The sequence below is a fragment of the Andrena cerasifolii genome, chromosome 4, assembly GCF_050908995.1.
Source record: "Andrena cerasifolii isolate SP2316 chromosome 4, iyAndCera1_principal, whole genome shotgun sequence".
NCBI lineage: Eukaryota > Metazoa > Arthropoda > Insecta > Hymenoptera > Andrenidae > Andrena > Andrena cerasifolii.
The window spans coordinates 1,051,886-1,065,853 of NC_135121.1; the positions used below are offsets into that span (position 1 = coordinate 1,051,886).

A 13,968-nucleotide genomic window follows, 5' to 3' on the forward strand; every position below is an offset into this window, starting at 1 on the left:
CAGTTTTAGAGAGAGACGAAATGACACAACCAATTTAAATGGCCATTCGGTAATGATCGGTTAACTTCGGTAATACTCGTTGAACTGTGGTAAAATTGAAATATTTGGGAGCGCGTTTTGTGTGTTTCTGTTTGCAGTGTTTCGTGTTTAACACAGCGCAACTTATTTTTAACAATCGAGAGTTTATGACCCCTCGGGTACATCGGGCCCGAGATGTCATAAACTGGGAATTTCCCAAGTAAGTCTCGCGGATGGATAGTTGTACCTTTCGGCTATGGATGGGTCATTCCTTTTGGAAACTTACAGACGTGCGTGTCGTACATTTTTAATTTTGTGCTGCTCAAAGTCTGCTTCTTAAGAATATTTTCTTAAATTTGTTCGCTTTTTCCTTCTTTTATTTGGTGTTTCCGTCTTTTTCTTTTGTACCTTTCTGTTTTTTCTGTTTTATATTTCCTATTTTCTTTCCATTTGTGCCATTTCATTTTTTCTTAGTCTCATTTTCTGAAAATAACTTTTATTTTACAGTGCTTTTTTCGTTTCTTTTGTCTTTCCATTTCTTTCCCTTTGTACAGCCTTATTTTTTAAAAATAAATAGTTTTTACAGTGTCTTTTTCGCTTTATTTCCTTTTGTGCCTTTTTGTTTCTTCTTTGTTTATATTATTACTTTTCTACGATACTTTCTTTTCTTGTCTGTCTTTCTGCTGCTCTTCTTTCCTTTTTCTGCAGTGCTTTTTTATATAAAGTGTTGGTTTTATAAATACTAAAATGAGTATTAAAAAGTCTGGTGGAGTTTCATGCTCTTACAAAAATTGTAAAAATACGTTTAATGGAAGGGAGGAGGGAACGCATTTTTTTAGATTTCCTAAGGATGAAAATTTGTAAGTATTATAAAGACATAAAGTGTCTCAAATAATATCAAAGATTGAGTGTCATAATAAGACTTATTTCTTGGAACAATAACATGGTTTAGTTCTTATATATGATCATTTTATTTAGATGTAAGGTCTGGCTTCAAGCTTGTGGTAGAGAAGATCTACCTGCATCGGAATATCAACCGTATTACAAAAACCGTAGACTATGCAGTAAGCATTTTGAAGATCATATGTACATGGGGCCTTCAAAAAATAGATTACTACCATCAGCTATCCCAAAGAAAATTGAGTCAGGTATGTATATTAATAAAAATATTAATTTTATTTAATATTTAATTATACTAATCTAATATTTCATCCTGCAAGAAAAGTATAACAATTATGTTTCAATTATGTACTGATGATTTCCTATTTTCATCTTAGATACAAATGTCCAAGAGGAAAGCAGCTGTAAGAATGTTTTGGATTTAGAACCTCCAGCAAAAAAAAATTGTATTGTAGAAAATGCAAAAGGTAGAGCTAAATTGCTATCAGTACATAAAACCAAATGATTAATTAAGTAAATTAAAGTAAACGTTTTTAATCTTATATATTTTTGTTTTTTGGCAATTCCAGGACCATCGCATCAAGGGGACATTGTCGATGCCACAATGGAATCATTGGTACCATCAGACTTTAATATTGGCACACAAACTCCTGCATGGATCTCTGCAGGTACACCCAGGAAACGTAAGCTTAAGAATACAAATTTCAAATTTGCAGAAGGAGAATGTAAAATTGAAAAATGAAATAAATTATCAAGTTTACAGAAAACCAGTCTAATATTGAAACATTCCAGTGTTACGTTCGGAACGTAAAATTTTTCTTTTAAGTCAGGGTATGCATCAACAACGCCTAGCGTTATGGGAAATCCCTCGTTGATCATACTCCTGCCTATTAATTAATAATATTTTTGATAGAACAAAAACCCCTTTTCTTGGAACGTCGTCGTCTCAACGTACTGCCGTCCCGCGATACAGATAAAGGTCGGTTTATACAGCGACCGAGCCGAGCCTTCCGAGCCTTCCGAGCCTCTATAGTATGCTTATGGACGGCGCCAGCAAGTTTCCGCCGAGCTCGGTGGAAGCTCGGAGGCTCCCCGCTGGGCCCGGGCTCGGAGGCCACTCGTTGAGACGACTAGACGGACGGACCGAGTCCGTGCCCTGTCGAAGTGCAACGCTGCTGGATTTTATGCTCCCAACACGTAGGGTAAATGCGAGAGACGCGGTCGATCTACCTACTGGCGATTAGTAAGGCAAATAAATACAAAAGTGAATAAATAAACTAAATAAAAAAAATAATAAAAAATATAAAAAAAATCCTAACTTAACCATCTCACCTTTCTGCAGCGACAGATGCTCTTCTCGTTAGCTTTCAGAGGAAGATTTAATATGGCCAAATACTGCATTGTCCCTCAATATCTCTACTATCTTATTATCCCAAATATTAAACGAAAATAAACTTAGACGTATATTTTAAAATACGATTCTGTACACCACTGGTTGAGAAAAGAGGTTAAATGTAACCTCAATTTATCTTTTATAGCCTATAAATAAAAAAAATCACAGAAGGAAGCGAAATGACGCTATTCATTCAACTGTTTGGCTTCTGGAGAAGTAATTCAAAAACTGCATTTTAACGTGTTTTTCCGTATAGAGTCTGAAATATGGCGACTCGACCAACTCTCCGGCACGATCGCGTCTCCGGGATTTACCCTAGAGGAGTCATACCTTATAAGCGAAGGTTCCGAGGTGTAGCTTTATGACTTTATTGCCTACGCCTTTTTAGCTGGTCGAAAGCGAGCGACTGATCAGTTCTGAACAAATCTTCGACCAGTGAAGACCTTTGAGTTCTGTCATTCGTAATGCCTTATTCATTTCCCATTGGAGCACTTAGCTCTAAAGGCAATTTTATTGGAAGAACCTGAAAACAGAAGAAGGCAGAGAAGGTGGAGTGTCCACCCTCTGTGGAAAAATAGAAGCCAGCAAGGAGAATTTCAAATTTACAATACGCTAATCGACCATGAGGACAAATTTTACAATTACTTCAAGATGTCCAGAAATACGTTTGATTCCCTACTGGATAGAATCCAACTACCAATAAGCAGAAACGATACAAACTGGAAGCGGTCGATATCACCGAGAGAACGCTTAGCAATCTGTCTGAGGTAGGTACAGAAGTTACATTGCAGGAAATAACAGAAAATAGTAATAATAAACGTGCACAAACCGCAGAATACAAATATACAGGGTGTCCGCGGGAACAGTAAACAGCTGGATATTTCCTAACGTATTCAGAATAGAAAGAAATGTTTATATGCAATTGCATGGTTGACGGGAGCTAATTTACTAGCCGCGACAAATTTTTTCTTACATTATTAGTTTAAAAGATACGATGGTCAAGCTTGGTTTTTTTTTAAATACAACTATATATGTTTTTAGAAATCAATTGATAGTGCGTTTCAAGACAGATTCAATAACCTGTAATGTACCCGTGTCCCTCTACGAAACGTAGTGATGTTGGATAATATTTATTAATTGCTATATTGGTGGCATTTTTCTTATTGTCTAGCGTTTGGAGCTGCCACTTCTGGCATAGACTATTGGTGGGTATCTGTTTCAAGAAGGAATGTTTAGCGCGTGCCACCCGTGGCGTAAACAAGACCACCCTCGGTGCTTCCTATTCGGGCGCGTTCTCTTCCAGTCAAAAAGAGTAAATTTGCAAACGCAATGTCGAAAACTATTTGAAATAATGTGTATACATTACAGATTATTGAATTTGTCTTGAAACGCACTATCAAGTGATTTGTAAAAAAATATATAGTTCCATTTAAAAAAATCAAACTTTACCATCGTATCTGTTTAAATAATAATGTAAGAAAAAATTTGTCTGGTCTAATAAATTTGTGCTAATATCCAACCTAACCTTATTCACAACTATTGGGGATTGTCTGCCTCGTAGTCTTGATTTTCATATTCTTCTTCTTCGGGGTGTATGGGAGCTGATGAAAATCCCTGGGACGTGGAGGGACCATCATAAACGTGCGTATGAGGTGGCACCCAACTTGACAATGGCTGTTGCTCCCTGGCTGATACATTCAAACTTTCATATTCCAGCTCCTGGACGATGTTAAAAATCTGCCCCCTGGCTGCATGTTGGGCACGTGGCGACAAAGTTATTAGAATCTGTCCCATACTTTTTAAAAAAGACATCATCGGATGCTCGGGCATGTTGCGTTCATCGTTATTTCTTAAAATGTACTCCATCAGTACTGTTGCCGGTGTTGATTCATTCTCGCAAACGGATCTATTTCGTTTTCTCGTCGCTAAATGTATGTGTTCTTGTGGCTCGGCCACAGGCTCCTGACTTTGTCGGTTATCCGCAGTTTCTGATTCCACGCGGACGACGGGTATATTATTTTTGTCCACTATCACGGAACTTATGATACGTGGAACCTGCCATGTGGGTATGCTTAACATGGTGTCCCTCTCGCTCAGGTGGGGCAATAGAAATTCTAAAACATTACCATATTTATATGGCTTTAGCTTTTCCGCGGCTTGCCCACTTTTTGGCATTTTTGTCAAATTCCGGCAGAATTGGTCCCTGATGTTTGTCCATCTATTCTTGCATTCCAATGCTAAAAAGACAGTAATAATAATTTCAATTATACATTAATTACAGAATAGGAAGTAGGAAGTATAATACTGTACAGAGTGTCTTATAAGAAATAGTACAAGCCAAAGGATGGTGATTGTATGTGAATTGTGAAACAATTAAGGAACAATTTCTTTCGATACAATTGAATTAAAAGGATTTGTTGAAATTCGTAAAATTCCCGAAGTTCTAGGCATTTGAGTAGCGGCAAATGCATGGGTAACACCCGGCCACTCGGCACTCGAGCTATTCCACGTCAAAACGGATAGAGGGAAAATTTAGTTTCACCCATTCTCTTCAAAATTACAGCACTTGTCAATAACCTTGCAAAAACAAAGTATACTGAATTTTAAAGGCGTATGTCAAATAGTTTTCGAAATATTTAATCTAAAAGTCTTAAAAATTGGAACAAAATCAGCTGCCGCGTCATCACTTAAACTCTAATATCTCGGTTATTTTTAAAGATAATGTCTCCGTCATGGGCTCATTTTAAAGCTGAATGAATGCTTTCTCAACCCGCATTTATAATATTTTGTTTATTGTTAATAAACTTGACAGTAATCGATGTCAAAGTTTAAAATCGCGATTTTACGTCGTAAATTAAATATGATTTTTAATTTCTGATTCAGGTATCTTACTACAGGAGATTCGTTTAAATCAATTTCTTATAATTTCCGAATTGGGCACACCACCGCATCGGTGATTACACATGAAACGTGCAAGGCAATTGTTAAGATTTTATTGAATAATGAAAGTATATTTTAACAAAAAAGAAACTTTGGATCTGTAAACTGATAGGGAGAGTTTACAGGTGTTGTTCTCACTGCGAATCCTCTACAACTGTGTTCCGCACGAGGCGAGCGTCCTCGACCTTAAGGGGGCCGTCTCCTTTTTGTTATGGTCCGAATCGATCGAAGCGCCCTTGTAAACAGACGGACCCTAATGAAACTACTGCGGTCGGTAAAAAGAAGTTGTACAATGGTGACATCTACCGGTACTCTACATAGACGAATTTTTGACAGCAAGTTGCCGCATGTTCTGTTGTCTCCGTCTCTGCCGCGCTGTTGCCACAGCTCCTTCTATTGAGAAGCTTGGAGGAATACGGCACGAGAGCTGCGTCTAGGCAGCGATCGCCGGGCTCCATGTACCGCTGATGGAGGAGGAAACATCGACAGGAGCGGTGATTATGTGTGGGGAACTGCGGTGCGTCAGTCACGCACACATAACCACCGCTGTAGGTGTTTCCTCGTGCCTCGCTGAACGTAAAGGAGGATAGCACTATTGAAAGATAGAGAGGTTGAGTAGTGAAGTTAGGAAACATGTCAATGAAACAATACTAATTTAGTATTTATTTATACATAGAACGATGCAATACTTTGTATAATCAATGTGCAAATTCAAAGCATACAATTTGAATAAGGTACATCACCGAAGTGTAACATGCCGATCGTAATGAAATTTATGAATGCTGTAATTCTTCTAAAAACATATGCCGCTTTTTTATCATCTAACTATACATCAAATTATCTTTTATATCAACAAGAATTGTCTGTTTCAATAATAGTTTTGTACATGGTTTTCTTCAGAATTGTTATTCCACGGTTGTAAAAATTTATCAATATAAACCAGAGTTCAGTACTAACAATACTGAACTCTGGTTTATATTGATAAATTTTATTTAGCTACGATCCTCTGTTTGTTTGTTTGTTTGATTCAAATGTGGAAACTCAATTTTAAACCACTTCCAACCATCCAATTCCCTCGAAACTTTGCAGAGGTGCGTAGTTTGGTTGACAATACAAAATTATGAAAAAACTCCGAGTGGGTGAAAAAATTACCTAGTCACCAATAAATAATAACCCATAACAATAAATCAACCATTCTTCAAGCAAACTGTTAAACTGAATACAGCAATAAGAGTAATGTAAATCCACAAACACTAAAAACTAGAAAAAGTATATTAAAAAATTTATAATAAACGATTATATGAAAAATGCATTAAAAAGTAAAAAATAATTATTTTCTTATACTACAATTTCGATGGTGTATTTTCACATAAAATCGTGGAGCAGGATATCTCGCAACAAATTCATTTCGACACTTGAGGCTATACTAAATTGATTCATATTCTGTTATGAAATATCCTGAACCACGTTTTTATTTAAAGTTGAAAAACACCATCGAAATTGTAGCACAACACTAGAAGTATTTTTTACTTGTTAGTGCCTTTTTGACAAAATCGTTTAACAGAACATTTTTTTATACATTTTTTGTTTCTAATCAAGTTATAGTCATTACAATAAATCAATCCAACTTCATTGGAGAATTGAAATTCGACATTCAAGCTTTCGCCCCTTTGAAATGGACAATTACAGATAAAAAAGTATATATTTTTTAAAGAATACAGTATTGTCTCGTTAGCGGCTCGGTTTGGTGTACACCAGAGATGGGCAAAGATAATATATAGATAAACTCGAATAAAAGATACTTTACGTTGATTCGTTATTCGCAACTTCGAATAACACGATTTATCTTTATTCGAAACATCGCGGATAAATAAATTTATTCGAAGTGAATTTATTCGGCAGCGGAAGATAATTTTTTTATTCGCGGAACTTTCATTCGAACCGTCGAATAAGGTTTTCATCTTTATCCGTAGTTTATTCGACATTTATTCGAAGCCTTCGCGCTGAAGATGAAAACCTTATTCGACGGTTCGAATAAAAGTTCCTTGAATAAAAAAATTATCTTCCGCTGCCGAATAAATTCGCTTCGAATAAATTTATTTATCCGTGATGTTTCGAATAAAGTTAAATCATGTTATTCGAAGCTGCGAATAATGAATAAACCTAAACCGTGTTATTCGACGATTCGAATAACGAATAAAGATGAAGTATCTTTTATTCGGCACGTTATTTAAATAATTGATTATCTAGATAATGCCCATCTTAGGTGTACACGATGTGGACTTTTCGCTATGCCCACGACTGAAACCGAGCGAGAACGGGCGCGAGCAGACGCGACGCGTTGATGTTTTTCTTGCTCCGTCTTTCGGACGCCGTGACACTCCGTCCTTTACGTTCGCGCCTGTCGCGCACGCAAAGCGTCCCATCTCGCTCCCCACTTCGGCCAGAAAGAAGCGAGAAACGAATACTCGGAATTAGGCCTCTGTTCACACTGACTGTTCAACACCGATCCGGATCAGCGATCCGCTAACGAGACAATGCTGTAATAATATTATCTTCTCATTTGGTGTAATTCCTCTTCTTCTTTGACGGTCTTCCTACAATTTTCTTAGGTCGCTCGTACCGAAAGATGACATAGGCAGTGTGGATCTGTAACACATTATGAAGTTCATTAGGAAATACTTAATTGTAGTTTTGTAAACGTACAAAATTTTACTGCAGATGTATAAGCTGTTAAACTTTACCTGAAATATGGTACTTATCATTCCATTTGTCCTGACATTACTGTCCCATAAACCATGTTTGCAGTAATTTGGTAAAGAATCCGCCTGTAACAAATGATCGCAGACATTTCTGTAAGTTTTATATAAAAGTAAAAATTTGTTTCAATAATTCGTCGAACATCATATATACCTGCGAGGCCCGTGTGAATCAACCTGGCGCATTTGATCGAGCCCGATTCCGTCTGTCTGCTCCTGTGAACTAGAGCTGTTACTTTTTTACCCGTCGGGTACTCGGCTACCCGAAACAACTTCAGGGAATTGAATGCTTTATTGTCTATGGTATTGTTTGATATTAGGTAAAAATGATCGAACAATACCACATTCAATGGCTTGAAGTTGTTCCGGGTAGCCGGTTACCCGACGGGTCAAAAAGTAACAGCTCCGCTGTGAACTTAGAAATGTGTCTGAAAAAATTAAAGGGTGAATTAAATTTATTATTTTCTTCTTCACTTCTTTGGGGAAGTGACGGCGGCGTCGATCGACTCGCGTGATCATATGATCCGCGAGTAAAAGTGCCATCGCTGGCACTTGTCACCACTGACGGGGTCAGTGGTACCGCGCTTTACAACGCGGTGCGACGCCGGGCCGTTATAATAGTTTCATTATTTCTGGAGGGAGACCTTTTTCGCTTTTTCAAGCTTTTCGGTTTTTCTTTCGCTCTCTCTGCTAGAATAAATTGTGGCTCCCGAATAGTCATGCACCTATTGTGCCGACTATCTATTAATTCGGGTAGCATGCATTCTAAATAAAATTGAACAAGTTTTGGCTCCATTTCTCTTTTCCAAAACGCATCATCTCTCTGTACTTTTATAGATTTCAACCCTTTCGGGGTCCAAAGGCAAAATATACAGTACTTTCTGTCAGTAATGTGTAACTGGCCTTGTATTTGATAAAAATAGTGATGCGTTTTACTTATTGAAATACCTGCGTTACGCGTGAACATGCGCCGGACAGCGGGAACTTGTTCAATAGCTTCTTCAGGCGTAAAGTTCTCCGCTGATTTGGGGCATTTGATTTCCAAAATACCCTCTTGACCGATGATTCCATCCGGTGAAGCTCCTAAGAAGGCGATGCAGGTGTCGATGAAAAATCCACATTCCGCAATATCTGTATATTGCTTCTTCAATTCTTCGCGAGCAATATTCTCGCATTCTTTCCCGTATTCCACCGCGGGTGCACTAATTATCTTCGGATAAAGAATTGATTTTACTGTATTTGCGCAAAGCGTGTCAGGTCGGCGACGGCACACTTGTCCAAAATTGGATGCTGTCAACAATTTGGACCTGTACTGCAACCATTTGCGGTTCTTTGCTTGTCCGATTGTTTCATCTTCAATGGCATGTCTTTTCTCTTGCCAGTCACAGAGCATTTGCATATGCTTTTTCCGCTCCAGTTCATACATTTCGGATGGCATGTCTGGCTTCTGTGCATTTTGTCCATAATCACAATCTTTCTGCGAGGGCAAATGCTTGCGTACATATCGCGCAGCCTTCGTTTCCTTCTGTTTTGCAGCTTTCTTTTTCTTTTCTTCCATTTGGTGCACAACCTCGGGCGTTTTCTTCTTCATAACCGCATCCAATCGCGAGTGCACTTGGTTACTGTTGTACTCCACGACAGCAGCAGCACATCTCCCTGTATAAGATCCTCTTTCGACGAAATTTAATCTTTTTCCGCCAGTGTACTTGGCAATTAGTCCGTTCAAACTTTCCACAGCGTTATTAGTAGTATTATAGAGTAAGCTCTCCGCATGAGCTAATAGTGGACGAAGTATTTTTTTCACGTCCTGGTACACTCCAATTTTCATCAAGTCTGGAACGATGTTTTTCTCATTCTCTTTATTCTTTCCATCGCAGAAATATTCTAGTCTTGCACACTCTGCGTGTTCACCAAACACGTGGCTTGGAACATTCTGTATGTCGCCATACAAATTCTTCGTTCTCTCGTCGATTGATACATTCTGATTGTATCTAAACTTTGCGGCTTTCACGATGTCCGTGCGCATCCGGCGAATGCTACTTTCCACAGTTTGTCTCAATGGTCCAGATGTTGTCTTTTTTACAATCGCTTTCATTTTTGTGCAAAAGTTTCGCAACAAATGATTCGTGCATTCAATCTTTTTTACACGAATCTGTCTCTTATATGGGTCCGCATCAATAATCTTCTTATACACGCTACTGTCCCCATCAGCAATCAGTGTAGAATAAACGAGCCCACGTTTTTCTACGCTAGTGTTGAATCCTTCTACTATAGCATCGCTTTCCATAGCAGTCGATGCTCGAGATGTTTTCCAGTTTTTGAAACATGTGTGCTTTCGGGGTTCTTTCTCGTTTTTCGCAGCAATCCGACATTCTGCAAACTTTGTTCCGAACGCCGTAAAATAATACTTTTTTTCGTGTGATAGCCAACTATCACGCCGACTCCAGACGCAGAATCGTAACATCCACTGCGGTAGGATCTCTTCATCCAGCTTCCGTCGGCCACAACGGGGATGTGAGGGGTCCCTGACCCGGGAAGAACGTCGCCTCTTTCAATCGCCAAACGTTTTTCTTCTTCAGCCGCTGCTAACATCTCTTTTTCTGCAGCGGCAATTGCGGACTTGACGAATTCATCTTGATTCTTCACGAATTCTTTCTTCGACATGCAACGTATGTTCACTCCTGCAAAAGTGTGTTCCAACTGAGCATAACTGCCTCCACATAAAATTGTTGCATTAACGGCGCCCTGATTGCTATCCACTTCTTCGGCTTCGTTCGATTGATTGTGGATTTCAGCTTTGTAATGGCATAAAGTGCACATTACACTGAAGATGCTCTTGAAGCCACACCGTTTCACACCAGTTATTCGTAGGTGTTCAATGCCGCAGTCTTCTCTATGTTTTGCATGTTTACCTATTTTCTGCAATTGAGCAAGCACATTTTGAAAATTCATTACATCGTTGCTATTTAGGAGACGCGATTGCTCTTGCGACTCTTTCTTCGCAACTTTTTCTATAACGAAATTTTCTTCTTCGTTACTTTCAACATCAAATTCTTGAAGCGCCTCTTCAGTTTCTCCCAAGCTGGCCGTATCAGTGTCTTCATCGGATGGCGAGTGCATTATCTCTTGGTACCTATGATTTTGTCCATCGGATGTTGATGGTTCCTCTACCATACGTTCCTCGGCCACTTCTTCTGAATGTCCTACGGCAGTGTCGTCTGCCGTTTTTTCGTTTTCTTGTTTCTTCTGAAGGGCTGAAGATCTTCTCTTTTGGCGATGTACTTTCCGTTTCGAAAATCTCCTTGCGGACGGACGTAATTTTCGTGGACGAAACGGAGAATTATTGTCCATATCTTCTTCCACATCCTGCATATTCACATTTAGAGTGTCACTCATTCCACACTAAACCAACAAACACAACACAAACACAAACACAACGCAACACAACTCAACACAACTCAAAATCCTACTGCCCGTTACAAAAAACGTAAACGCGAACCGTGAACGTGAAACGTGAATCCGAAGGAGTTGGTTACGTGCGCGTGACTGATGCATGCGCAGTTTACGCAACACAACCACCGTTCCTGTAGATGTTCCCCTCCATCAGTGGTACCTCGAGCTCCGCCGATCCCTGGTTATTAAGGAGCCCGGCGACTATCTCCACAATTTCTTAGAATTCTTTGTTCGAAAGTGAGAGATAAAACTTTCGAATAAAACTTCCGAATAAAAGAAAAAAGGTAATTATGCAGAACTGGTGTTTCCTCATCGATTTCAATTATTTTTGGATATGTTGCCGGGGACATGATTCTGAACAACTTTTTCCTATACATGTTACCACCGCTCGACCTTCGTTGCCGAGATATTTGCCAGAAACTATCGGTATTATTATTATATTATTTTATTATCCGGGACAGAAAATCCCATAGTTACAGAAGAACTATATGAACAAAGGGCTTACAGTTACTAGCGCTTACTAAACTAAGTTAACACTAAGGTTTTCAACAGACTATATAACAATGGTCGGATTATACCGATAGTTTCTGGCAAATATCTCGGCAAAGAAGGTCGAGCGGCGGTAACATGTATAGGAAAAAGTTGTTCAGAATCATATCCCCGGCAACATATCCAAAAATAATTGAAATCGATGAGGAAACACCAGTTCTGCATAATTACCTTTTTTTTTAATTCGAAAGTTTTATTCGAATAAATGCAACGAATAAAGAATATACTTCCGAATGGCACCAGTGGCCGATCGAGATGAGGTTTGGGTGTGGGGTGGGGAGGGGGTGTGACCCCTAAATCTAAAATTGTAGCTTCGGGTATTCTTTAATATTTCGTTTCCGAAATATTAATAAAAAATTGTTAATTTATTTTGGAAATTTATTTACGTTGGTGGTGGCCTCCCTACCCGTGAGCCCTTCTGCCCCCCCCCCCTCGCCATTTTCCACTTTTGAAATTTTGTAATACCCCTCGTAATACTCGGCAAGTTTCGTCTCGATCGGCCACCGGTTGGAGCTAGACCAGTGCGTAGGGCGCGGAAAGCACGACAGCGAACCGATGTGACTTTGGAAATACTCTGGTATTACTGTACTGTATTGGGAATAAAAACTGATGCAGTTACAAGCATCGCGCGATGAGGTCAATATCGTACATTGTATCGTCGACTGTGAAACGAAGAAGATGGTTGTGTTAGTAACGTCTGTGTACATAGGTAGATTTCAATGTATTATGCCGAAATTTTTTTATTAATATCTCAGAAACTAAGAAATATCCGCAGCTGAAATTTTATATTAGAGGGTCTCTCCACCTCCCGCCCAACCCCTCAAAATTTCAGTTCATTCCGTTGGTTGGGTCATACCGTAGTATATCCGCGGATTCTCTCACTCTGGAATAAAGAATTCTAAGAAATTGTGAAGATAGTCGCCGGGCTGCTAAATAACCAGGGATCGGGTGGTCGAGGTGCCACTGATGGAGGGGAACACCTACAGGAGCGGTGGTTGTGTTGCGTAAACTGCGCACGCATCAGTCACGCACACGTAACCAAGGCTCCTGTAGGTGTTTCCTCCTCCACAAATAAGTCTGCCCAAGGACTTGTTGCGTGGCAAGCTACAGTTGGCTCACGAACTCTAGAGCGGTAGAAGCTATGGAGGATTCACAAAATGTAAGTATTATATTGTATACTATTATACAGAGTGACTCTCTGGCTAGAGTATTCAAACGCGATGCCGCCAATAAGCCGCGCCTCGCTGAGTTTCGTGGACGTCAAAGCTCGCGACGAGATTCATTACGGTGTATTAAAAAATTCTTTATTCTTCATTGCATCGATATTGCAGTGATACCAATGCATTCCTGGCATTCTCCCGATTAAAATCATGTCGTGTAATTCGGACTATTTTTAACGAAGTTAGCGTGGTACCATTTTCATCGGCACGACATCGATTGACGCCATTTTCGCAGAGATCTGTTGAGAAATGCAGAACGTGGAATTCGTCACTTCCACGTAACTCAGCGAGGCACGGTTTATTGGTGGCATTGTAGATCGAGAGCTGGCTATATAGGGGTCAACGTGACTCGATGCAGTCACAGTTCTTATTGTTGGATTAGTGTTGCCGAATGCGAAATCCCCATCTGCCGAGTCAGTCCGGAGAACTAACGCGGGGGTGGGCGGTCAAACAGGTAAAATTTTGCAGCATAATAACGTCATTCTTGCTGTTCTGAAATTTCATATACTTATTGTTTACGCATTTAATAAACGATATGCAAAATGGCAGACCACCAAGTGGGGGATAAGACGTTGGCAGATGTAAGAAGATCCTAAAGTTGAGGGTATTAACTCGCTTTCTAAATTATTCGTTATAGTTTTATTTATTCCGTTGTTAAAAGTCGGTAGAGTCGAGAAGGTTTTTCTCGAGTCCCGGTCTGTAATCGACTGACTTTCCGTCCCGTGGAAAGTCCCCT

At 39.4% G+C, this 13,968-nt stretch overlaps 1 protein-coding gene across 1 annotated transcript; it reads right to left on the bottom strand.

The window, feature by feature from the left end:
* Positions 1–8,226: 8,226 nt before the first annotated feature.
* Positions 8,227–10,973, bottom strand: LOC143367585 (uncharacterized). Its single transcript, XM_076809543.1, has 2 exons — positions 10,419–10,973; positions 8,227–10,383 (listed from the first exon to the last, which is right to left on the bottom strand). Exons 1-2 carry the CDS (start codon positions 10,960–10,962, stop codon positions 8,597–8,599), a joined length of 2,331 nt encoding a protein of 776 aa, XP_076665658.1. The 5' UTR covers positions 10,963–10,973; the 3' UTR covers positions 8,227–8,596.
* Positions 10,974–13,968: the final 2,995 nt, after the last annotated feature.

Bases quoted from the DNA above. Each gene is read 5' to 3' on its own strand.
- LOC143367585 (XM_076809543.1), bottom strand. From the start codon at position 10,962: ATGAATTTTCAAAATGTGCTTGCTCAATTGCAGAAAATAGGTAAACAT. The intron at 10,384-10,418 runs GTATTATTTTAC...CAAAGTTTGCAG, and splicing joins TGGCTATCACACGAAAAAAA to AATGTCGGATTGCTGCGAAA.